Source organism: Corvus hawaiiensis, chromosome 1, assembly GCF_020740725.1.
Source record: "Corvus hawaiiensis isolate bCorHaw1 chromosome 1, bCorHaw1.pri.cur, whole genome shotgun sequence".
NCBI classification, from domain to species: Eukaryota; Metazoa; Chordata; class Aves; order Passeriformes; family Corvidae; genus Corvus; species Corvus hawaiiensis.
This window is the reverse complement of record NC_063213.1, coordinates 25,543,003-25,570,809: the sequence shown is the minus strand read 5'-3', so window position 1 is coordinate 25,570,809 and position 27,807 is coordinate 25,543,003. Positions and strand designations below refer to the sequence as shown.

Below are 27,807 nucleotides of genomic sequence, written 5' to 3'. Positions count from 1 at the left end.
AAGGTTAATTAATGTAAGCATGGCTTAACATAAATAAGAGTTTTGCATTCAACATTTTAAATGCAACATCTTGGGAGGATGTAGATTGTTTTATGTTGGAATAAAAAGCTGCTTGTAGTAAAATATTGTGATGATGGTCTGAAGAAGCTTTGAAATCAATAGATGATATATAACTGAAATTAGAGAGGCCTGACCTACTCTTCTAGGAACAGCTAGTACATCAGATGGACTTTGTTTTATTTGACCTTAAATTTCTTGCAAATGTTTTCTTTCTGGTGAGTTCTAAATTCCTTAAATGTTAAAGGATTTTATTGGTGTTGCTGTTCTGGTTGTTTCTTAAATCAAATTTTGTTTTATACAGGATATGATGAAAGTATAAACCAGAGAGAAATGTTAGAAGAGCAGAAGGTCCTTAGCAATGCCAGATCTTTCAAGGCTGTGATTTATTTGCAATGTAATTCAATTATTAAAAATAGACAGTATTTTTATATCTTTCAATTCTGCTATACACAAAATCACAAAAGCCAGATATTTTCTATTAGAGTTTGATAGGATGTGGTTACTGAGGCCATAAAAAAAATAAAGGGCACTTACAGTCTTAGTATAAACTATGATTAATTTTTATTAGGAGGATACATTTATATATTATAAACTGATGATTTATTTGTAGATTTTTTTTCCTGCAAGTTTAGTAGTTTCCCTTGGTGCAGAATGCAGAATTGTATATGAGATATTTGAGTGTCTAAAACGATGTATGATAAATGAAGTAGCATGCTACTTATACGCTTATCATGTTCCTTGACTAGCAACAGGTTCAGCAAAGGGCACAGCCAGTAAATGAAATTTTCCACCAGGACAATATATCATCACAAGAAATGTATGCGCTGGAAACTTACAAGCCTGCTCGGGATGCGGACAAGGTGTGAAATGGCAAAAAATGAGAAGCAGAAACAGCATATAGTAAATTTCAAATTCAGCTGTATTTCCATATTGGCTGAGCATGGTGCTTTAACTGTTTGAAGTCATGTATTTTAGAAAATAATAAAAACATCCATGCAAATTTAGCTCAGTTTTAATGCTAGGATAAATTTCCTTCATTAGATATCCTATAAATTCTTTTGAGAAAAGAAACTTAAAAAAGAGTAATCTACCGAAAGTAATTTTTGTAATCCCCTTCAGAGTCAAAATATAAAACAACATCTTTAAATGCATATTTCTTCCTCAGAGTTACAGGCTGAAAATCTGCTCCAGGAAATATTTATCATAACCTTCAACACTCTGTGGAGAGCACTAATTAAAAATAATAATAAAAAACCCAGGAAAAAAAAGCAACAGTGTCTGTATATTTCCCAGTGGAATTTAGTTTGTTTACAAAAACATTTCATAATAAGAATTTCTGACATATAACCATAGAATCCTAACAAATTATAAATACTCCTGTCTTCTTGCAAAAAGGTACACCAAATACCAAGAAGAAACTTCTTGGCATTCTGGTGGTAGATGGAAACATGGCTAAAAATATATTGAAAATGTCTGTTTTTATGGTTACCAGCTGTACAGCCTCACTGAAGAGAGATGAGCCTTGGAAAATGTGGTCAGGTTCTGCAATTCTATCTTAAAGAAGCTTCTGAAATGTCTTGAAATTTAATTGCTGCACTGCAAGAAATCTAGAATAATGACATTGCTTTTGTCTATGTATTATGGTAGAGGCTGTATTTAAATGCTGAAACAATTTTGTAAACTGAGTAGTAGATCCTGCTCTTTATGGCCTTACCAGATAAAATACACCTCTGGAGAGATTTCGCTGATTTACTTTTACTGTGTACTGTAATTTTAAAACCAGCAGAACATAGTTTGGGCCATAATGTCTATCACTTTTTTTTTTTTTTTAACCAGAAAAGTCCCTCTCTCTCATATCTTTCTCCATCTTGCTTCCAATTAGCAATCCTTCTCCAACACCGCACTGAAAACAATAGTAAAATACATTTATAGTTACACTCAAATATTTATTTCATAAACGTTCTATTCCTTGCCAACGTATTTTGGGATGGACATCTTGTTTCCATGAACTGATCTATCACCACACTATTCCAAAGATGTTAGTGACAAAAAGCCACAAAGAGAAACACAAAAATGAGTAATATTTCTTTAACAAACAACAATTATCCCCTCTTCCAGACATAAATTTGCTGTGTTCATTCTCTAAGCTCTACAGCCTTTCCTAGTGGCAGCACTGATGCAACTTAACCAAGGATTTTAACTGGAGAACAAAACAGACTCTATGATACACCATGCCTCCAGAGACAGTATGTCTCACATTCCCAGACTGGCTTCATTGTTCATTCCCTGTGTTTAGGCCTTCTGTTTTATCCCCACAGTGGCAAAATTTTGACCAGACTGGTATCAAAGGAAATTCTAATCCATCCAATAGGCCCAGGACATGTCTTCACATTTTTGCTTAATTCCAGCCTTTAATCATTTATGTTCTTTGGCTTTATGAATATTTTTGTGCCTCACTGCCTATTGTGCCTCACACCCTATGGGATTTAATGTTCTCTGTTCATCTCAAATCCAGATTTAGTTTTTGTTTTGTGATTTTCTCTAACCTTTTATCTTTATAATACTAACTCAGAATCAAAATTTTCCTGCTTAGATAGACGGCTGTTTTTTGAAGCGCAGTGAATCAAAGTCTAAAAATACACATACAAAAGGCCATGAGAGCTATTTGTGGTTTAAATAGGTAGAATTCAATGAAGTCCATGCTCTCTGTAGTACACAAGACTAGACTCTGTCTAGCCACAGACCTCTGGAAATTTAGTACTAAATGACCAGTTTCAACAACAGCAGTCTAAGGAGTAACTCTCAAAGTAAAATTAATTAGTTTTGCAGCTCAGAGGAAAATGAGACCACTCACTGTAAGCCTCCAGTTTGTGTCCTTTTCTCTCTCTCACAGGTCTCATGATCTTTGCAATGTCTGGGACAAAAGACTTAATCTGCATGGTTGATGTCAAATGACAAGGGTTTATACACCGTCTGGTTAACTTTGTCACTAAGTAATGACTGTTGTCTTCCAGGGGCAGGCTCTCTGTCATCACTGACATAAGGAGACCACATGGGCTCTGTGACCATTTTCAGAGTGCCAATATTTCCTATGCCAGCTGGTTTTGCCACTGTCCAAGTTCAAAAATTGAGGTACTGTAGTGCCTGAAAGCCACTCTAGTTCTGAAAGCCGGGCCCTCGCATTTATTCAATGAGTAGTTTCTTTACCATTATTTCTCTATTCATTTCTTGCTGTATATAATATCTATCTTTTTGGACAACTGGCATATTTTCAGTGCCATTTGTTTCTCCTTGCCTTGTTGGATGGATTGCAGCTTCCATGAACATTATCTTCCACCCAGTTTCTGTTCTTTCCTCCCCTCCTTTTCTCGTGATTGTTTTCTTGTTCCATAATATTCTGGTATTCTTTTGTTTAACTTGTAACATTTAACTTATAGCATCCTTGGTACATTCTGTATAAATTCAGGAAAATATAGGTCTCATTCATTTTCTTCTTGTTTTACAGAGCACAAGCAGACCAGCAGTTAGCCTAATATCATCTTTTTTATTTGCCACCCTTCTCAGGTATGTGAATGAAGATAAAGACAACTGAACTTCATCACTACTGCCATGGAAAATGCAACATAAACTTCTTAAAATATTTCAATTTTTTAACATAATGTCAGGTATCAAATCTTTTGGAAGACTTGTAAGGACTGTTGATGCTAGTTGATATAGTAATACGTTTCTTTATTTTGTACCATTTAGCTCTGCTACTTCAGTACATTCCTAACAGATTGTTCCTTCTGAAACTTACCACTATAAAACATACTATTCCATAAATTTTCATGTGGAGAAACACAGAATCTTAATTAAGGGAGATAGCAATGATTTAGCTTCTATATCTGGTTTCAAAAGCTTGGGGACACTTTCCTCTGTCTACATGGCACTGTGGTCTCTAAAGGAGCCACCTAGTACTTATGTGGCTCCTAAAATTCATGCTGCTTTCTTCCTTAAAAATTACGTCACCATTCTTATCTTCCTTTGGCACTATGTACACTTATCTTATGGACATAATTAGTAAACAAAACAAAGCAAATAAAAAATGGCACATGCCTATGAGAAATAAGTGCTGGAAAAACAAGAAGAAAGTTTACAAATCAGTTCTTTGTTGCAGACTGTAGAAATTAATAAACTGCCCATACAACTGCCATATTTAATCCTGCTTCTACATGCTGTACAGATACTAGGTTTATATTCCACGTTCTATGTTCAAAGCAACATTGAAGTACCAACATTTACAATTTTTTGAAACTTTCACAGATTTTTCTATAAGCAGTTCTCCTTTCCAACAGAACAAAAGATGTGATCTTTGTCAACTAGCAGCTTTATGGCTCAGGACAGGAAAACTCACACTGACCTTAAAGAGCTCTCTTGTCTGTGTGGAGAGCCATGGGAAAACATCAGAAGCAGCAAATGCAGTTAAGAAAAGATCTATTTTTATGATATTTTCTAACTCCCTGAAGATATTATGAGGAATCATCAACTAATAGTGTACTACTGTAAGTAACTTGGACTTACAATATTGTAGTACTACATAGTTGTTTTCTTTGATGTGACAAAAATGGGCTCCAACATGGGGCAGCACTCAATCTGTTTTATCATTCCATCTGATCAAAGACCATGGAATAATTTCCAAAAGTATATTAATAACCCTTTCATTCACAGACTGCAAGACTAAGAGAAATACAGCTCTCCTTACATTTTTCATTGTCCTTGATGAACATAATCTTGATTTTACTGGAATTTTTCTCTTGCCATCTTGACATCAGTCAACTATTTATTTTAACAATACAAAATTATCCCTAATATTCACTCTTGGAAGTCAGCTAGATTATATGTCCCAAATTTATGGATATTACAGGACTCATATAGTTATTTATTGGGGAGTAGGAGGGATGGAAGAGAGACAGAGAAAGAGGACAGAATAGTCAAAGGAATTAGACCCACTTGCATGGGTCTTGCAAAGGAATACAGACCCACTCTGTAAAATAAGCTTCCCAGTCTTTAAAAGCCTACAGAAATTAAATTTTGCCGATAAAGATTTGGTAGCATTTTAAATTAATTTCAGGAGAAATAGAGTCCACATAACTAGGGTCAAGAGGAAAGACAATGGAAAAAATTGGGGTTTGTGGTTCATTTAAAGCACAGCCTCAAAAGTAAAACCTTCTGATGGCAAGTGCTATGCACCTGACGTTACATGAACTTAATATTAACTTTACAAATCAGTAACTTTATAATGAAATGGATCTCTTCATTAGACAATCTCCGACTACTTTGTGGTCTGTGGAGATGCTATCTGATCATTCAGAGATGTACTTGTGGTTTGTAAAAATGGGACCCTAAAGATCATCAGAGTCAGTCTCTCCCCTGGGGCCTTTTTACTCTACTGACACTTAGTGAAAATCTACCAGCAATACAGTCTCAAAAGCAGCAATCATTAACTCATTCAAAGTTACAGGCACAAGGGTCTGGGGTTAGCAACTATTAATTAGTGTAATTATTCCCAGGATGACAATTACCAGCTGCAGGATCCACTTAACATCTATTTCTCAAAACTTGTCATTTTGCAATGCTAATGTTTCTAATAGGTTCATTTGCCCTCATTTACTGATTACATTCACTATGGTATATTGTTTCAGATGGATAGGATGGAAAGCCAATACCTAATATTGACCTCTACGGTATCCTGTGATTAGAAAGGCTGCTCCTACCATGATTAGCCACATCATTCTCTTAAAAATCATATATACTATTTGTGAAGGATTTGTGATATTTCCCCTCTTTCAAATATACTTCTAAAATAAATTTCCTGGAGAAATATATGGTATGTTTCAAACTATACTCTTCTGTATTGCACTTGTTCGACTGAAAACACTGCACATATTAGTTGTACAATCTGGTTTTAATTTGACTTTAGCTAACAGTAATATGGACTTGGTATAATTTCAAACCTGATCCTCCAGTTTTGATTAGAAAAAAATAACATGAGAAGAGGGACAAGTCTACAGCCCATGTTTGCTCAAGAGTGTCCAAACCCTACATGCTGCTGAGCCATGTTGAAAACCTGTGCAGTGCAAAGAAACTAGAATGCTTAGTATGCATTCATATGACACCTATGTATTTCCTAAATGAACAGAGAGGAAGAAATGGCATAAAGATATTTTCTCCTGTGAAAAGGAAGATTAGATGTCCTCAACAAAGAAGACTTTGATAGGACATAGAACTAATTCATTTAATAACAGAAGGAAGCAAGCCTTTGATGGGAAGATTTTTCTCTAGATTTTGAAAATTTGAGAACTTTCCAAATCCACAATGGGATTAATTTTGACAAAGACATTAATAAATCTTACTGGTTCCAAAGAATACTAATCTTCTGCCAAGTTAGAGTCATATATTTCAAACTGTGTAAAGTTACAAGAAATTAGTGGTTGCCATACATGGAGTCTACAGAAGAAAGAAGATTATGTAGTAGAAGTTAGTACAAGAGTTCCTATTTCCATTACCAGTAAATTCTGTGTTGTTGAAACAAGAGAAAGATTTTCTAGTACAAAAGCAGGAGAAGAATGCAGCGAGTATGGCACCATGTTATTCTGACACGTCTCTCTTTCTTCATTCTCCGAGAAACTGACAGCAAGAGCAATTAGGGATGTCATACAGTGAATATCAGAGTTCAAAATGAACAGAGGAACAGAAATAGGGCAGTATGTTTTCTGGAAAAGCTTTAATTCTTTGCTCCTGCTATGCTGATGAGTCATAAATTGAAAGAGAATGTATTTTAAAATCTGTGTTAATAGCCTGTGTTTAAGAATGATAATGTGCAAGTTTAGCATATATTTTAAAGGGTCTCCTGGATAGGGCCTCACCTATGCAGGAGTAAGTGGAAGCAGCCGTGTTGATTTTTAATGTGCTGCTAGATTGTTTTTGTGTGCATTTGATGTTCCTCTTTAATAACCTCAAGTAAAAGGCTGAATGAATTCAACAACAGTAGCTGAAAAAAGTGCAATGAGTCATATTACAGGAAAATGGAGAAAAGGGTACAGGACTCTCCACTGAACACAATCCTATATTGTAGGCAATCTGTGATAACACCCTTTTCATTTCAGTTCAGTCCCATAAAATTACCACTAACATTACAACTCATGCAGAACACAGATAAATGTAAAAATGTCACAGAATTCTTCCAGATGGGACTTTTAGTTCCACTAGATCACCATCTACTTTTTTACTTGTCTAATATTTCATTACAACCTTCCATAAGTTAATTTTCTTTCCACTGACCATGTAAATCACAAATCAATTTTCATTTAAAATGCCTGACTACAGATTGCTCCTGAAAGCTCAAAGTATATGCTTCAGTGAGCTCTCCAACATTCTTAATGCACATTAGAAAAATGTTGTGGTTTTTTAAAAATCTTTTTAAAAGAATTAATTTTACATTAAAATCTGGCATGAAACCCAAGTAGTGATATTCCTCCCTTCCCTCTCCTTCCCTCCACTTCTAAATTTCAGGTATATTTTTGAAATGTAGCTGTATGTTGAGAAAAAAGTCTTCCATGACAATGACATTTGATCTTAAAACAAAAACTCAGACAAAACCATAAACTGCTCTAGATTTGCAGAAAGCAGAGATGATTACTGAATCCCAAACCACTACTGCGATAGTGTACTTCTCCAGTGGAAAGAAGAGAGAAAAGGAGGAAACCATTCACAGTTCAGACATTGGCTGTGTTTTATTAGAGCCATTCTTCTTTTTTCTCTTTGTTTAGGCTAAAATATGCAACTGAATATTGTTAATTTTACTTACGGAAGCAGCCACCCTAAAGCCAAAGGAAGATATCTTTGAGACAATCAGGATTCAGCCTTTAAAACAATCTATAATAAATGTTTTATAGGAGCACCCAGAAAATATCCTATAACAGTATTCTCTTTAAATACTTTTTTCTTACACTAATTTAAAAATAATGTTCTTCCCCTACAAATTTGTAAATATGCATTTGCAGACTGGACTTTGGAAACATAGTTTCTATGGCTAGTTTTGCTATTGTTCTGCTGGGAAATATAGGGCAGTCACTTCATTACTCTGTGACTTAGTTTCTCTATTAGTAAACAGAGGATCATTAAAATGACTTTTTTTCCATATTAAACAGGACCACTTCAATGAACTAGCACATGCATTAGCATTTGCTTAATATTAAGAAACAGGAGTGATCTAGTGGTCACTTAACTGTTTTTTACAGATAGACTATATTTCCTCTGTAGGAATAGAGCATGAATATTTCCATGCTGTTTAATCTCAGATTGTTTACGCATGTTCTTGGTTCTTGAGCAACCTGCTGTGGTGGGAGAAGGAAGCTCTTGGAACGCAAAGGAATTGTAACCGTTTCTAACAGCACGACCCCAGATCACTGAAGTTTAATGAACTGATTAAGAGCAAGGGAAGAGAGAAGCATGGGTCCTCCAAGTCTCTTTTCCGATCTGAACCTACAGGCAAGCCTTCCCTTTGCTCTCTTTTCCTCTGCTTACCTAGCATATCCATTTACCATGTCTCCCTTCACCTTTGGGATTGTCCTTCCATCTCAGAAGTTCACTTCTGTGCAGTTTAGAACCACTCTATCACAGCTCTTTGCCAGACAGTATGCAGTATGGCTTTGAATCCGAAGTTCTTGAAGCACTCTGACATTGGGATTCCAGCTTGGGGGCAATGGAAAGGGTGTCAGTTTAAATAAAGCTGAGTGCTCATGACAATTGAAAGTAGTTCCACATTAAGTGGGGCTTCCTCATAATGGAGTATGTCAGTGCTGACCACTCAAACGGGGGAAGGGAAAGGCTCTTGAGCAGTCTCTGTAAATAGGGTCCTGTCAAACCATTTGCGGGTTATAGTCAGCCAAACCTTGAGGGTTTTCACATAGGGATTTTTAAAACCCAAACCCTCAAATGTCAACAGGGCCTCAAGCATCACATCTAAAATGAATCTGCCTCACTAAAACTGAGAGTTGAGGGCCTCTGGATTTGGCTCTGTGCTGGCGTATCACAATTACCACTTAGAGCTGACTATTTACTTGTAACAATGATGTGGAATCACTTCAGAAGAAGAGGTGTGTTGAGAAAATTGTTTACTTTAGTTCCTGATTAGCGAAAACCTATCGTCTAAGAAGGAAACTATTCACAATGCTGAAGTCTGCAAAATCCCATCTATTAATAGTCACTGGAATCTTTATGGAGTAGGGATTACTATGAAGACAACCTGTCTGGTCTTTCAAAGCTTTATCTTCAACTAAATAAGAAGTTGTTTGGGTTATGGGACCAATCAGAAAAATGTCCACAAAAACATGTGGGAAATGTCTGCGAGCTGGTTCATTTGAGTGGCTAGCTTACTTTTTTTTCTCTTCCATTTGCCTAGCCAGCTAAGGGCCAGAAAGCTGCGCTTCTTGGCTTTTACCTCACTTGTCTCTTTTTTGATTTTTTCACTCCTATTTCTTTCAATGGCTTTTTGTTCCATCAGCAATGGATTGAGAAATGCCTCTAATAGTCAAGAGGTGAACAACCAAAGAGGAATCCCAATTACAGTGGCCAGGAAACATGTTAGACACTTGAGAATCTTTCTATTAACTAGACCTTCTACCTCTATACACTACTTCGCGAAATTCTTCTCAGGAAGAATTTGTACTCCTCAGCCTACTGGACAGAGGCTCCTGGATGAAGGAGCTAGTTGAAGCCTAAAAGGAAAGGTAGAAGTATACATATATGCTCATAGGTACAAGCTGGGACATGGAAAAGAAAATATCTGAAGTCATATAAGAAAGGCAAGGAAAGCAGATATTTTTCATGAGTACTATGCACTCTCCCAAGAGTCTTGTAACCCATCCATGTTTTCATGTAGTCCTGTAATACTTGTTGATGAGGAGACTAACATCTGTACAGAAAACATGACACTTGGAAAGTCTATGCTTTCATTGTTCCCATTTCAATGCCTATCAATAGCTTTATGCACACACAAACATGAAGACATTCCATGTTCAGCATTCTCTCTTCAATTGCTAAAGAGAATGCTACAGCTGCTGCTGGCTAAAACCAGACCTACCAAACTAATTTTAACTGCAGGTGCTGATGGCAGAGAACTATTTATTACATAAGACACACAGTCCTGCAACTTGGGCACTCAGTGCTCTAAGAGAAGCCTCTACCTAGATTATATTGCTCTGAACCATAAGCAATGAGGATTTGTTTTCATTGCACATACAATAGTCACAAATTACTTCTTCCTGAAACATGTCTACATCAATGTTAGCAAGTAATATGCTGCAGTATGAGAGGATGACTAGATAGAAGCAGTTGGTTCCAAGTCCCTTTCACTCCCTCTACTTGCAATTCAAGGTTTCTACTTTGGACTATATTTACTCTGGTTTGCACTGATTGTATGGGTCTTGAAGCTATCCAAAGGGCCAGTTGTTGGTTTGGTCCTTTGTATATCCACTTGGCTCTGGAATGTAGTAGGTATGCACTTGTAGTGGAATTTTGAGTTTAGTTTTCTCCAGAAAAAATATTGTCTGCACAGGTCAAACATGAAGAAAATGCTGAAAACTCAAGTCTGCTCTACCTGTTTTAAAGAAGATACTTCAGTAGATACAGCCTTCTCTACAGTAAGATATATTTTACTTCCTGCCTTCCTACATCACTTCAATGAAAACTTTTCGTGTATTAGTAACAGTAGGTTTAGGTTTCTCAGCCTTGGTTTCTAATCTCAACCATGCCATTTATGAAATTACCAGATCAGAAGACAAAAAGAATGCAAGCGCAATGGGACTGTGTATAAATTGATCTGTATTGGAAATCTCATCCCATTCTGTTATTTACTTTTCTTCAAGTAAATAATTGTATTTGTATAGGTATAGGTATAGATATAGATATAGATTAGATGCTACTTTACAAAGCTGCAAGGCTTCTTGATCTTGTTAACACGATGGTTGTCATAGTTTGTTTTGTTTTGCATGAGCAAGAGCTCATTACTGAGAACCCTTGTCATTCACATCAGATTGTGTCTTCTTAATGGAGCATTTTTGAAATGAATGGCAGGACATATAAATTTCAATTCAATCTGTACCTTGGAGTCTGGCTCCCACTGAAATCAATGGCACTTCAGGACAAGGAAAGCTTTATACCTTGGGTTCTTACAAACATGCCATAGTTTCTTGTTCAATGTACTTTTAAGAAAGCCCAGAAGTGATTTTCATATCATGTTACATGTTCAGGCATTATTTCAGCTGGTCTATTTGGCTACCTTCTATAGTAGGTTACTCATGCACTTGCAGTCTCCTAGACACATGCTATATTTCTTTGTAATCCTTGTAGTGCAGTAGGATGTCATGATACAAACATACAAGCCTTACCCTGTCTCAGTTAGCCAGAAAGTGTATAGCTGTATAGTTTGCAGTGCAGAAGAGGTGAACTAAAACTAGGTTTCACTGCTGGGGAGGGTAACAGCAGCAATGTTTTTGCAGCAATCCCCTGCCAGGCAATCCATAGACTGGTTGCTCTGGAGGGAATCACTTACCCTCCAAGCTAGAGGTAAGACGCCAGATAAGCAGTAGCCTGAAAAAAAGTGTTTAAAAGAAGAGAAAAAACTAGTGGGAAAGATTAAGATAATTTACCCTTGTATATTGTATCCATCATACATCGCATTGTCAGTATCTATTGTTCAAGTACCTGACAAACTTCTGTTTCTATCCCCTCCATAAAAGCCTCCATCACACATAAAGTTGCGTACCTTACATGGTTTTATAATAAACTGGAAGTGAGTAACAGTGCGATATCAAAGGAAATAAAACTCCAGTTGCTATTGCTGCTGGGGTTGCCTTCTGAATGTGGCTTATACAATATTTCATCTGTGCTGACACCTTTCACTCTCAATTATTTGGCTGCTGTCAAAACAAATCAATCATATTATAGCACTGCGTCTTATGTTACCATTCCACTGAAAGTTAGCTGCATTAGCTTTGAAATATATGGAAGTATAAAATTTATCTGTATTATTTATTTAATACAACTTTCTCCCTTGTGAGTTACCTTACAAACACAGGAAACTCAAATTATCTGATGTTGAACATTGAATATATATAAATATCACTAAAATTTTTTTAATAATGGCACTCATGGGAACATAAATGCATAAAGATATACTTAATAAGTCTTACACTTAGAACCAATAATATTCTTTTGAGAAATGGAGCAAATAATATATGTTTTTAATTTTGGTTACAACTGGCCAAGGTGCTCATATTAGATAAATGTAACATGAGCAACCGCTCTTGCTAAAGCAGAGTAAAACAAATATTCAAAGAATTGATTTGGTTACCAGTAATATGAAAGCTTGGGGGGTTGGAGAACTGAATATTTTCTAAAGATGCTGCAGTGTCGGGGGAGGGGGGGAACAACAGTCTTCTTTCACAATTCACAAGCACTGCTTTGGGAAAAGAAAAGCTAAAATCTTGAAAAGAGAATCTAAGTGATTGCTCTGTTCAGATTTTAGACTGTTTTCAGAAAACACGTTCAGAGTTTGTTCTTGAGAGGTTTTATCCTTTTAAAAATAAGAAAGATAAAAGAAACAACTTTCAGGGTCCCAATAAGTGAATTTCCTCAAAATGTCCTACTATCATTTCTTTGCTTTTTAAACAGGATTCATGTCCTGTTACAACGACATCTTCTAAAATACAGAAATCCAATATAATGGTAAAATTACAACAGTTTTATCACCTCTTCTTCAGTTATTACTGCTGACACAATAGGAAATCAGCTACACAGTACAGAATACATTCAGGAATATTTGGGTTGTGAATAGCTTAAGAAACCAAGTTGAAATATAAAGGATGGATAGAGTCAGTTCTGGATGAGGAAAGGCACAAGAGACTGAAATGGGATCTGAGAAACAGAAAGGAAAAGATACTGTAAATCTGAAGCATCACCATTTACTTGAATAGAATTAATCATTGGAAATGAGACGCATACCTTGTTTTTATGATGAAGATTTATTTTTAACATTGCATAATTTATCATATTAAAACACAACTAAGTGAAAAAAGGGTCTGTTAATATATGTCTATTGGGGTCCCTCCCCCCTGCCATGTAGCCCTGGGAGATGGGCCCTGGGGGGGAGGCACGGGGTTTCCCTGCCCCTGGTCAGCCTCATTCCCCATTGGTTGGTTTGTGTTCCCTGGTGTGGCCAAGGACCCTCGGGTCCGTGACTGGGGGAGTTCCTCAGGAGAGCCCCGGCCATGCGGCTGGAGAAATAAACATCTCTGAAACATCTACCGAGGATCTGTCCATATATATTTCCTTTCCACGGGACTCCTGGTTTGATATATGCCTGTTACAGTAATCCCCGCTGTAACATATGTTGAGTCTACAGATGATTAAGTTTAAAAGCAATATTTATGTAAAAATAAATAAGAAAAAAAAACTATAGCAGGCAATTATCTAAGAGCCCATATGGTGCTGGATCTTATTGACCTTGGTGGAAACCTCCAGTCCTTCTGTGAGCTGGAAAACATGACTGTAGGTCCAAAAAATAAGGAAATAATTCACTTTATTTTTGCAGCTACTGAAAAAAAGAGTTTAGAGTATTTTACATCTATGGACTGGAACAAGACTTAGGAATTTAGAACATTTAGCAAAGATCTAGCTGTGTGCGAGGAACTCAAGGCATCTAACAGTAGTGATTTAAGCCACTTTGTAGGAAAGAATAACTGTTAATTATCTACACATTTGTTTACAGGTGGGAAGACTTGCAAAAAATGTGCACGAATTGTCTTCCATTATATGGAACACCTGGGTCAAAGTGCAGAGCAAGAACACAGGTCTCAGGTCTGCTACATCTGTCAGACTAACAAGCTTGCAAAGATGAAACAGACAAGGAATGAAGGCAGTTTCAGGAAAATGAAGTGGAAGCCTGAAGATCTCCATGAGTACAACTTTCTACCCAGAGGATGTAAGATTGCATAGAGGTCTGGGGACGAGAAAACTGAAAGAAGTTTCACTTTTATAATTTCTGATGTTCTGATGGATAGATTCTGTTCCCATTTATGGGGCAGTCTCAGTGGCAGAGATATTTTTTTTCTCAAATTAAAAAGGAGAAAAGAAGATTCTATATAATGTTTCAATATGCATAAACTTTAAGATTTTAATGAGAAAGTCGTAAGATACACTCAGAACTTTCCATGACAAAAAAAGGAGAAAGAATTGGAGGTCTCCATAAAGCGGAAGTGTATGGTTCTGTGGTACAGAATCACATAGACATTAAAGAAATTTCATTAAAAAAGTTGGCTCTCAGGCATTTAATTTGTATGTTCCATGCATTCAAAATTCACACTGTTAAAAATGTCTGTAAACCCAGTTGGTCAATAAAGATTTTGTTGCTTTTATGAGTCCCTAAATATATATGTCCTTGATTAGAATCTCACTGGTGAATCAGGAACAGAAGTCTGTATCCAGGGAGTTTTTAAAACATGAATCACAGGGATTTTATTAATACAAAGACCATGGAAAAACAAAGGAAATTAAACCACAAATACTATAAATGTCTGACTTAAATCCACTAAGGCAAGGAAATTAAGAGTGAAGGCTGCAAATCCATCCTGGTAATCTTTGTACAACTCTCTCTACTGCAGTAGAGAGTCTTGGACCAGCATGAGAACCAGCATGTGTATATACCATATAGATGTACCCAGCTGTTGGTATGTGATCTAGACATACCTACCTATTTGCATGTGATCCACTACTGCATGTAGCATGTGTGTGAAAATGCAGAGGTGAAGAACAGAGTGACAAACGCTAGCTAGGTTTTTCACTAGCATTTGAAATTTCTTGGCTTTTGTAAGATTACAGTAAGTTGAGTGCTTCACATTATTGGAATGAGTTTTCTCTACATTAATTTAAATTGTGACAGTCTAAATTCAAGAAGAAGATTAAAGGCCTCTCGAAACAGGTGCAAAGATACGCCTTAAAAGCAGCATTAAAATGCATCCATGTTCTGGTTGATGGAAATTTCATTTATAATCTTGCATGCAGAATATTCCTGCCAGGAGCAGTATCAGTCTAAGTCAGGGCTCAATAAAGGTGCACATTCCCCCAAATGACCAGGCCTCACATACCAGTCATGCCACAACTCCTAGCTTAGTGGTCATGCCTGCTAGAGAATAGTTAACCAATAGGGTTTTGGTGGAAAGTTCAGGGAGGCTGGGGAGGTGCAGACTACTTCTTTCCCATCTGCTTCTTGGCATAGAAGTCTGGAAATTTAGACTTTGTCAGTACTTGGCCTGCAACATTTAAGTAGGTGTGAACACTTTGGTTTCAGAACTTGATCTACGTCACATCATTACTTCTCACCAATGTTGTTCCATAACCATCAGTAGCAAAAATATAGGCATGTCTGAGGTCTGTTTTGGGCGGAGGTCAACAACAGAGCACACAAGCATTAAGGCTACTGCATTTTAATGCCTCTGATGGTAGGCCTTTAACTCATGGGGCAGAGAAACCAAACAACAAATAGCTAACACTCTGGGAGGGATCAATAAACAACTAGTAACTAATACAGACCTGAACCTTTCACATTCCCTCTGTGAAGGCAGCAATTTGCCACTGAACAAGATGAGCAATTAACATGGGGCCAATGCATTCGCACAGGAGAAGCCTTGTATTATGGGGAAAAACCCAAACAAATAAACAAACAACCCAGTAAGATTCTTGCTATACTACCTACAGAAAAGGAGATTTTGCCCTTTCTTCCAAAAACAAATGTTAGGTCTTCCAAAAAAGTACATATCCTGGGAGACCAGACAGAGATAACTCATCCCATCTTCAGCGATCTCTGCATATTAGTTCAGTTATCCTACAACAGTTTGGATGGGATACAGCTGATAGCCTGAGGAAACCTGCTGTAGTGGCTGCTAATCCATAGACACTGTGCACGCCACAGTGTGCTTACGGATGCTCACATCTCTCTTACTTCTTTCCATGTAGTAAGCTAGGGAGGTTTGTCTTTGGGGTTGGCTATCCCCTTCTTTGTGTAAGTGAGCCCTTCACAGTGACTGCATTTTGAGCAGCATTTATACAGTGATAAGGGAAGGTATATTTGGTTTGAGGGCTTCACAGAAATTGCTACGAGTGCAGCTCTTCTTCTTGGTTCTTGTCATTCTTGTTCTGGTTATGTTAGTACACTGCAAAAGTACCTGGGAATAAACTATTCCTCTAAGTGAAACATCATTTTGATTATTACTGACATTGGTGCTCATTAAAATACATAAGTGAAACACTGCCTTTCTGTAGACTCTGAAAGCTATTTCATGTTACTTGAAGGGGAATACAAATGAATAGGGACTGTATCACTTTAGTTAAAAGGGAAAAATGTTCTAAGGAACTGGAATTTGGACTGTAGATCAGTAAGCAATTGAGGTTTTTAGTTTACTTCTTTTCTGTCTCTTTCTTGTTTTTCATCTCTCTCTGATTTCTGATTTTTAAGGTGTGTGTACATGGAGGAATGGAGACAGAGCATGTTTACTTTATCTGTTGTACAATTAATGATACAAATCTCTGTTCACAGGAAACAAGATCTAATAAATGTAAACAATAGGGTTTTTTTCTTTTTGTTACTCTTGTCTTTACCTAACATTCTTTTTGACTGATCTCTATATAAAAAAAGCCTCCTTAATTTTTTTTTACCATTATCTGTGTCAACTGTAACCCATATCAGTGCATTTTAATGGCTGTCTCCTATCTCTCAAGATGTTTAATACATTTCCCCTTCCATTGTATTGCTGCTAAAATATGACCTGCTGCTGTTTAAATAATGTAATTTAATGATTTCACATTTTCAGCTATGCAAGACTTCCTTTCAGCACTGAAGGCTTTCACTAGTGATTTAGAGAGATAGTTTGTTCTCATTTCTTTCATGACTCAAGACTGAGAAACTTGACTTGTAAATAAATTATTGACATCCACTTTAGGAGCAGTACAATGGGTAGTGGAAATAAAATACACAAAGTTTCAGTGCCATGAGGCTACAGTCTCCAGCTTGTTGATTTCTTTCAAGGTTCCAGTGTAATTCTCTCTCCATATTGGCACATATATCTAGAACACTGTTTTGCCATTGCTATGTGATAAAATATATTTGGACCAGCCCTTTGCAGAGATACTCCCAGACTGTTACCCATGGTGAGTGGCCAGCAGTGAGCTGACAGAAAACACTGCCATTTTCTAATTTCAAAACACATATACTATACTAAAAGAATAGCTAAAATACCTTAATTTTTTAGCTAAAACTGCTTTGGTTTTCATGGAAAAGAAACCAAAAAGAGAGAGGACAGCTGTTAACAACTCCCCAGGACTGGAATGCCTTCCCATTTTTCAGTTATTTCAACAGGAAATTCACAGGGTTAAAATTACATAGAGAAAACAAGTCAGAACAAATTCAGCCCCCCCACCCAAAAAGTTTCTTGTTTCAGCTATACAGAAATATTACATTGAGACATAAAAATCAGATGGGCTTAAGGAGAGAATGTCTTTTCATGAATATCAGCTCCTAGGCATTACTGAATACTCTGAGATTAAGCAACTAGTCCCTTGGAGAGTCTCTTGAGAAGGATAACTAAAATTTAAAAAAAGAACATACTCCTCCCAAAGCCTAGAGAAATCTGACCTGGAAAAAGAGATGCAAAAACTGAAACTATTCAGCCCATAGAAAAGTTTCCTGAAGGCAGGAGGATGAGTATTTGTGAGCACCAGTTTGGCCAATTAAGAGGGAGGCTGTCAGACTACTTTCTGCATTAAGTCCATAAATACAGGCCAAGAAGCAATGGACTAAGAGCAGAAGACAGGAAACACACTGTCTTGTAGGGTACCTGCCTCACTTTTTCACTTCTCACGACCTCACCATTCTTATTGTGACACCTGCAAAATTTTAGGAAAGCATGGCTATTTTCCACCTGTATTTCTAAGAAATGGTGAGGGGAAAACAGGTGTGTAAGTTTATTGGGATGATATCTTTCATGGATAGTTTTTAAACTTTTATCTTCAGTGCTTTTAGTGGATTACACTAAAAAGTTATTGTTGCTGATTTTACTGTTTTCTTCAAAGAACTGTTGGTGGAAAGTCAAAATTCCACAGGTGAATGGGTGTTATGTTCAGGGATTTTTGTTTTTCACTAAGGTAGATAGTTTTATTCTGCCACCAACCCTCTTCCATCTCAGTAAATTTTATTATTTGCATATTAGTTGTGCATATGAAATTTGCTTGCTTGAAGCCAGGGAAAACGTATTTTCCTAAATTTCACAGCAAGAATTTACACATTCACTTCCCTTCCTTCTGTTCGCACACATTTGATCTATTTGCTCAGGGAACAGATACGGTATAGCAGTGTACATAGCAAATGACAGGGTGTAATGAACAGAAAATAATCAAGTATGTATGAAGAAGAGAAGTTTTGGAAGAGGTCTGGTCTAAATCTCTTTTCACTTACAGCAATGAAATTCCTATCAACTTAGTGGTGGATCAGGACCATAGAGTAACTGAACAATTTAACACAAACACATCTGGGGAAAAAAAAATATTTTTTATAGGTAACTGGCAAGTGAAGAATAGGCAATATCACTAAGTTATACTCTGTGAGCAATCATTAATTGCTCCATTTTAAAAGAAACTCATGTTCTCTCAAATACTTAGCATATCTCCTCTGTGTTTCCTATCATTGAGTGTTCTTTTTTCACAAATGAGGATTTTCATTGTTTTATCTAGGCACTTTGAGGTCTCATATTTATCACCCTGAACCAGACCTGAAAGTTCCTGAGAAAAAAATAAATTAAACATGTATGTGGAGCACAAAAAATATAGTGGAATTACTCCCTTGATCAACATTCAGTATGAATTCAAATACTCTGCCAGATCAGAACTTTTCTGAATTCATACATTATTCAAAAAGTGTTCAGGGTGTCTTTTGAGTTACTTAGCTGGGGTAGTTGGAAATGAAGAGTTTTAGAAGTTTACTTACGAGAGAAGAAAGACAAAAGACCCCACCCACAGGAGCTGTGGACATCTATGCTTGACCTCACTGAAAATTCAGGGACAGCAGATGTGACAACAGGAATACAACAGGTTGGAAAACAGCATGAAAACATGTCCTCCCATTATCTAAGTTGATCGTGCTACAGTGAGGTTCAGAGATGGAAGCTGATGACTGTGGTCTGATTTCACCAAAAGAGCAGGAATTACCCAACTGTGTCCAAGCATGGGCTTTTTTGAGCATACTTATAAAAGTGCTGTCTACAAAACAGAACACACATTCTATGATTATTTTCAACCAACCACAAAAAAAACAGGGACCAGAAGTCAGTCAGGTTCAATGGAACTGATGACACCACACAACACTCCCCACTCTCACCTGATTCCTATCTTCATTCATGCATGCATTGGACAGTGGGCTACAGACCGAGCAATGGCAGTTTACAGCTGTGATTCAGGATGGTAGGAGCTATCTTGACCAGATTACTTTGCTGCCTTGTGTATCAGTTTCATTTCCAAAAACTGAGGGCAGGCAGTAGCACTTGCTTAGAAGATCAGGATGGAAGGGTAGAGAAGAAAACAAACAGCAACACAACTAAATAAATTCATGAGATCTGTTCCTTTCAGATACATTATGGAAGGTGTGATTGTGTTCATAGGCAGGGGACTGAACCTGCTGCTCCTGGAAGTCCGTATTTGATCCCAGGCTCCTATCTACCAGTAAAGATTATAAAGAAAACCTTTTCATCTGGTAAGGTCATTGCTTGCAAAATTTATATGGCAGCAGAGTTACATCTTTTAGCTAGCAATTAGATATCCATGGCTAAACTAAAGAGCAAAGGTTGCCTGGCTTAATCCCTACCTTGCAGCTTTTCAATACGGGGTGAATAAATGACGTAAGAACTGCACAAGCTTATGTTTATTTATAATACTACATACCCAGCAACTCTAACCTGGAGCACTCCAGAGTGGAAGGATACATTTTTATAATGCCTGTTTCTTCATTAAGATTTCATCATCCACCTACGCTAAAAAGCTACCTCCCCTTCACTTTGTTATATCTGCTTTTACCCGCTCCTGTTCTTGCATTATTTTTTTAATCTCCCATTCCTACTTTACATGCACTCTCAAATTTTAAACAAGCAAAATTTGTGCATTAGTGTGTCCTTTTCATCTATCATTTATGAATGACAGGTTCTTTGGTGCAGCTTAATGGTATGAGAGAGACATTATTTTAAACATTAAAGTGAAAACCATTTACAACTATGATAAGAGAGGTCTGTTGACATTAAACTTTAAAACATGCAGAAGGTAAAGGCAAGTAATTGCTCCAACAGGTGAGAGTCCTATGCATGCGCTTTGTAAGGGAGTTTGTTCAACACAAGATCTGTCTCTTTGTTTTCTCTGTTTGACAACCTGTAGGATCTGGTGCTTCAAACAATGCATCAGCAGCCACCAGAGTTTGGTGACTAACAGGTATTTAGGCCACAGTGCAGAGGATTAATTTTTAAAAATTACCATTTTGTTGGTGGAAAATTTTTCGTACCATTTACATTGGAAATAAATAACAATAAATAAATAAATCAATAAATCTAAAGAGTTAAACCTTTCTTTTTACACTTCCTGGTCATACCTTTGTAACTTTCACACTGGACTATCACTTTCTTTACTGCCCTCTTCCACTAAAACTATGCAATTCTGTTGTAAGATACCGGCTAACACTTATCTTGCTGTATTTTGTTCCATTCTGTTCAGCAGCAACTGCATTCTGAGAACCATCAACATAGTTAGGAATAGTAAATAAATACATATGAATTTTATATCATATGTACTTGGATTGAGTACTGTTCCTAACAGTGTTAGACACATTGATTGAACAGAAGAGAATACTAGGAAAGAAAAGGGCGTTCAGTCTGATTTTAGACCACAGGGAAAACATAGCAGATCCCTCAGGGTAGAACTATTGGAAACATGGTACAGCTCAGACAATAGAGAGGATACATACAGAGATTAACTTTTTCCTAGTTACTTTGGAGTCATGCAACTTTCTCAATAACTTGAAAGAGGATGGCAGAACCTTATTGATAAAGCAGACCTCCCACAGCAAGAACAAAAACATGTATCTGGGGCATGGATGACAGATGAGAAAACTCTGATTTGACTGTAAAAGTTTAAAAAAAAAGTTATTTTCATGCAATACTGTATTTTTAGTCGTTGCTATTCATACAGCTGCTTTAATCAGCAGTGGTGAAATAAGTGGTGTGTTGCAGTCAACTTGCTTGGAAGGAAGGGATAATGGCATTCAGAGGGACCTTGACAGGCTTGAGATGTGGACTGAAGCAAACCTCGTGTAGTCCAACAAAGCAAAGCGCAAGGTCCTACATCCAGGTCACAGCAATCCCAGACACACCAATGGGTTGGGCAGAGAAGTGATTGAGAGCAGCCCTGAGGAGAAAGACTTGGAGTTGACAAGTGATGAAAAACTCGACATGAGCCAGCTGTGTGTGCTCACAGCCCAGAAAGCCAATCAAATCCTGGGCTGCATCACAAGGAGTGTGGCCATCAGGTCAAAGAAGGTGATTCTGCCCCTCTGCTCTGCTCACATGAGATCCCACCTGGAGTACTGTGCACAGTTCTGGTGTCCCCAACATAAGAAAGACCTGGAACTGTTGGAGCAAGTCCAGAGAAGGGCCATGAAGTTTGTAAGAGGATTGGAGCACCTTCCCTATGAACACAGGCTGAGAAAGCTGAGGCTGTTCAGCCTGGAGAAGAGAAGGTTGCATGGAGACCTCATGGCAAACTTCCAGTATCTGAAGGGGGCCTACAGGGGAGCTGGAGAGGGACTTCTCATCAGGAACTGCAGTGACAGGACAAGGAATAATGGGTATAAATTGAAAGAGGGAAGATTTAGGTTAGATATTAAGAAGAAATTTTTCACTGTGGGGGTGATAAGACAGTGGAACAGGTTGCCCAGGGAGGTTGTGGATGCCCCAACATTGGCAGTGTTCAAAGCCAGGTTGGATAAGGCATTGCACAACCTGTTCTAGGGGGAGGTGGCCCTGCCCATGACAGGTGGGGTTGGGAATAGATGATATTTGAAGTCCATTCCAAACCCTTAATATTCTACGATTCTATTATTCTTTGATTTGAAATTTTAAAGTGATCTGTGAGTAGAGAACATTTATCACTGATGACAGAAAAACCTAATGAGTCATTCAAGTGGTTTACATTACTGACCCATAGAATGTAAGACCCAACCTCCAATATGTTTTCATAAAGACAAATAGCCCCTAAGTATCTCCCAAGCATTCAAAAACAATCCAGGTATTACTTGTCAGTATTCATGAAGAGCAACATTTAATTTGAAAAAGAGATCGCTCAGTGTAAAAGAAAGAGATGGTGTAAAACAGGTGAAAGAACCTGTTAGAAAAATTATCAACGACTTACCTTGTAGATTTTGCAATGGCAAAGTCATGATGCCTCCTGCTGCAGCTGCTGCTACCAGTCCTTGGATGTTGGTGAGATTTGCTGTAGGTAGAGTTAGGACGAGTCCTTGTTGGCCCCCCAGCTGCCCAGCCATGTTGAAAGGAATAAGGATTGGTTGATTCAGGGCTGGAGTGCCTCCTGGCATCACCCCTGCTACTGCTGAGGCTAACTGTTGGGCTGTCAGTAGTGGCTGTAAGAAACCACAGACACAAACCTATTTTACTGTGTATAGCTCAGTACTACACACTTACAACTCTTCTGGCTTGAGATCTTTTCATGTGCCATTACAGACATGCACTGCTTCCGGTATCTTAAAGCATACATTTTCACCAACACAGAAAGGTTTGACAAACATGACAGTCTGAAACTGTCACATAGCATAGTAGTGATCCCAGCTGAATCTAGACTGGAAAATTCATTACACATGCACCAAAGATAATTTATGAGCAAAAGAAGACCTAACTCAACTTGGTCTACAAGTACCTAAATGCCAACATTTCCAAGAAATTCCTGGTTGTATACTGATTGATAACAGCAGAAAACACTACACCAACAACTACCAGAATTTTTGTGGACCAAGACTGTCCTGGGAAGTGGAAGAATATTGAGTATCTTCTTAAGAGTATGGCTGAACTTGGATAAAATTGTGAAGTGAGATGGGAAATATTTTAAAGTCTTATAAAGTGCCATACTACTATGCTTTAAAGAAAATAAATATCTGGCATAAAAGATAATGAAATACCTTTACTAATGCAGGAGCTCTGTGTGACAGACATAACTGTCAGAGACAATAATTCTGCATTAAAATTGCACAAGCTCTTTAATATTAAATTATTATATTAATTTCAGAAGTCATTTACACAAGAAATGAAAATATTTTAACCTCCTAAATATGTAAAACTTCTTAAGTTTTATTTTAGAAAAACATACAAAATCTAATCTTGCTAAACTTGACTTTTAAAATATACACAATACATACATGTTCCCTTTTTGTAACACTGAATGCAGCCAAAGAGAATCACATTTTCTGCATTACACAGATCAAAGATGATCAATCACAGTTATTTATTTTTCATCAAATTGCACATCTTGATTAGTCAAATGGAAAGATACTGACCTGAGGCCCAACAGGGAATGCAGGATGGGACTGGCTGGGTTGGTGCTGGTCTGCTGGGCTTGTATCAGGCAGCACTGTGTTTCCCCTGGCCTCTGAAATCCAGAGAACAGATTGACTTTAATATCAAGCCTGGGGACTGCCACATTACCTTCTACTCTGATGTCACATAACATGAAGCTGAAAATGATATGTTAAAGTGCTTTATCAATAACTCAAGCACTCAAATCGCTTATCAGCTGCATAAATTATGCTAACGTTCATTCAGACCAGCCAACTCATTCAAAGAGTTACAGAAATCTGACAGCAGTGAAACTGAAGCTATCATCAACCCAGCTAATGTGGGTTGCATTATACAGCAATTTACATACAGTACATGAGCACTCCGTGCATGTGGGAACTGCATTTTTTTACGCATAGGTGAGCATCAGCCATTGCAATTTCGGAAAGCAAAAATTATCTGAAAAACAATCAAGTCACATTTACTTTCTATCTGAATAAAGTATTTTCTTTTGTCAGTTACTGAGGCAGCAAAAGCTCTACTATACACAATAAAAAGGTACTATGAAAACTGAAAACTGGTATGCTTCCAAATGACAGCTTGTTTTTTAAAACTGCATGTGGAGGATGAGCAAAATTCTGCAAAACCAAGGATTTCCAGCATTTATTGAGATGATCAATATCCAACAATCGAACTATACGCTGGGCACTAATGAGTTGCTAAGCACAGAACACAGTCCAGCCCTACTAGATTTTGCTGAAGTCTGCAATACAGATTTGAAAGGGAGGAAAAAAAAATAAAAACATCCTATCAGTTGTAAGAAAGTACCAATATATTTTCAAAACTATATCCCCATCCCCGATTTCCTCTGGGTGAAGGACTCAACTGATTCACAAATTTTCAGTGCTGATGGCATGATCAAATCCACATTGAATTTTGACGTTGTAAGAATGACAGCAAGTATCAAATGTAGCTGCAAGAGTACTGTGGTCTCTTATAAAGAAAACCCTGGCAATGGCACCAGGTTTCCTGGTTGGTAGGATACCTCCTGTTTTGTTATTCTTCTTCTGATGAGTGGTTGAAATTCCATTCTAAGTAAACCTTAAGAAGATGCTCTTTTCCAGTGTTTATCCTATGAATAGCGAGATAGTTCTAAAACAGTTTCTTGGCACACCCTTGTGCTGTAAGGAAAAAGGATACTATTCTGTCATAAATTTTAAAGAGGGTATTATCAGCTCATTTAAAACAAATTCTTTTATATATTCTCCAAGGGGAATAACTTATAAATAATGGAAATATGAAAAAACCCACCTTCACCACATTAAGGTTCAAATAAAATTGACTGCTACATATTATTCAATTGACTTTTATCTCTACAGCAAGTTGTCAATCATAACAGCATTTAAGAATTGGATTAAACAATAAATGTGCAGAGTTATTATGCGGAAATCTGAAAATCTGATTAATTTGTAATATCTTTTGTGGTCTCAAAAATTCAGAAATGGACATTGCTCTGAGAATACTTACAAGTGGTCTATTGAAATATCTGATTTGGAAATAATAAAAACATACAAACTTGCTGATCTACAGAAATATGTTTGCCATTTTAATGACCACTGTCATTTAATAATGAGAACAAGCTGACCTACAATAATCAGTGAGGATTCCAACAATTGCAACATGCAAAAAGAGACACAGTCACTAAATTTTTTATCTGCAATTTACTCATTCAAGTTAAATGAAAAGAGAAGAATGTAACTAGATATGTGAGATTCAGTGAAAACTGTTTCTTTCAAATGCATAACAATCGTAGTGCTGCTGCCATCCCTAAGACTAAAGACAGGGTTTCCCCAGTATGATTTTCTCCTAAACAAAATAAAGCACAATGTTACTAAACATAATTTTTCCTTTGGTAATTTCCACATACTGTTATGGTCTTTTTTTTTAATCTTTACAACTGTATGTATAAAGTGATATTAGATCAAAGGCTCAATACCAATGAAGATATTAGTTCCCATTAAGATCAAATCTTATAAGTCGATTTTGTTTACGTAATTTTAAGGGCTGAGAATTTTGTCTTTGTGTGTGATTTAATTAATATTAAAACAAGCTCCTGCTAATCTGTCATGTCATTAAATTTTCCTATGAAATCTTTGGGAAAAGAACAAAACCAAAGTCAAATATTCATTAGAATTAGATTTTATTGCAGTTTTTATACCTTGAGCTCTCAGAAAATATGTAAGAAGTTCTGAAGTAATATGCCTGTGTTTTAGTATTCTTTTTTCCATAGTGCAGCCATCCAAAGAACCACTGATTTCTGTTATCTGTACCATAAGCACTTTTCAATATTTGATCACATAATCCTTATGTAGCACAAGTTGGTTATAACAGACCATCAAGCCAAAATTAATTACACTCCTTTCCTTTTTCATTGTACTAATTGGAACCACTTAAGATTACATTCCTATCACACAGTTACTCACCACAGATAATTTTTTTTAATTTCAGTGCTTAAATTCTCTGCCTGCTGCTTCTAGTTTAGTTCCCATAGGTTGAGGTCATCTCAGGAAAACAGCACCCACTTTCATGTGATCCTATATAAAATTATCAATCCTGTATTCTCTGACTGAAATTCTCAGATGTCTCCTGCCCTTTCTAATCTACCTGCTATAACAGACATTCAAGAGTCAAGAAAATGTACAAGAAAATCTGCCTGTTGGGCTGGCACTAAATATAGTGAAGCAAGGATTTCAGGGTTAAGGTCTGTTGCATCACACAGTGACAGCATTTTTTCCTTGCTGTACGCTGCATTCACTGACACACATAGGTCAATACTCCAAGGAAGGCAAGGCAGAGCACAAAATATCATTAGAAGGCTACTTTTCCTCTTCTGCCTTATAAAAATATATTTCTGACTGGCGGGATTCTCCTGATTTCAGAGGAGTCAGAGACCTCTGTCTATTTCTGATTTCTCTACTATTTCTGCTTCAGCGATTCACTGCTATGAATTTGGAAAAATACCTTCATTAAGACCAACTGCCCTAAATTGGCAGCACACAATCCTCTACACTATTTCTCCCCTCTGTTTCACTGTGTTTATTTGGGAGTTGATTAGTTTCAGATGCTGGAACGACCTATGCAGGTAAATTATTCCCTGTCCAAATTCCAGTCCTCACTAATAAAAATGGACTGTCAAAATCTAGCCTAGATTTTCCACTTGTCCAGATCCAGGCCATTACCTCCTGTTAGGTTATTCTCCAACTCTGCTCAGCCTTCTATCAGTGAGAGCTCTGTCAGCAAGGAACCAGGACTTGCAACAATCCCTGTGGGGTTAGGGAACTACCAGCAGCACCTTCTCTGCAACTATGTTTTGAAGAGATTCTGTTCTCATTACATCCCCATCTGCTGGTGCACAAGGGGCAGGGGGAAGGCAGTGGCAGGGCTACTACCCTGAAAAGAGGGCCAATTCTTAACACTGTTTGCCTAGGCAGGGCTCTTACAACTAAGTGAGTGCTGACAACACAGCCTAAGTCAATGAGTTTGCTCAATAGTACCATATGAACAGACTGGAGTGCCACTGACGTAGTACTGCCATGACTGTAGACAAGGCTTTAATATTTAATAAGCAGTATTCATCATATGTGATTCATCATAAATTAATTATAAATTATATAATACATACATTCACCTCTCATCCCACCAAGGGACTGGAAGAGCATGACACAATAAAAAATTGAAGTGCACTGTAAACACGGTAAAATAGCCTTCTTAAAATAAAATATTATTTAAAATAAAGCTAAGTAAAACAAAGGCAACCTCCTTCTCCCCCTATCAAAACAAGGAAAAAAATTCCACAAACCAAGTGAAAAGCCATGTTGTACAATATCTGGTTTTAAAAAGAGAAAACAACAAGAGAAACGTCAGAAGAAAAAAAGAAATACCACATCTCAAGGCCACCAAGCCTCATACAAAATTACAGCTGTAAATGTACTGGTTATAAAAGGCTTTCCACAGTTTGCTACTATTTTGTTTCTTACACATTTTCAGCAACACAACAGGT

At 37.1% G+C, this 27,807-nt stretch overlaps 1 protein-coding gene across 3 annotated transcripts in view; it reads right to left on the bottom strand.

Annotated features, from left to right (window-relative positions):
- POU6F2 (POU class 6 homeobox 2) overlaps nucleotides 1-27,807 on the bottom strand; it is a 331,080-nt gene that overhangs the window by 159,135 nt on the left and 144,138 nt on the right. For all 3 annotated transcript variants that reach the window (XM_048297089.1, XM_048297109.1, XM_048297101.1), the window contains exons 3-4: nucleotides 23,750-23,841; nucleotides 22,594-22,822 (exon numbers count right to left, since the gene is read on the bottom strand). In XM_048297089.1, the coding sequence (XP_048153046.1) occupies nucleotides 22,594-22,822; nucleotides 23,750-23,841 (321 nt within the window). The remainder of the gene's footprint in view (nucleotides 1-22,593; nucleotides 22,823-23,749; nucleotides 23,842-27,807) is intronic.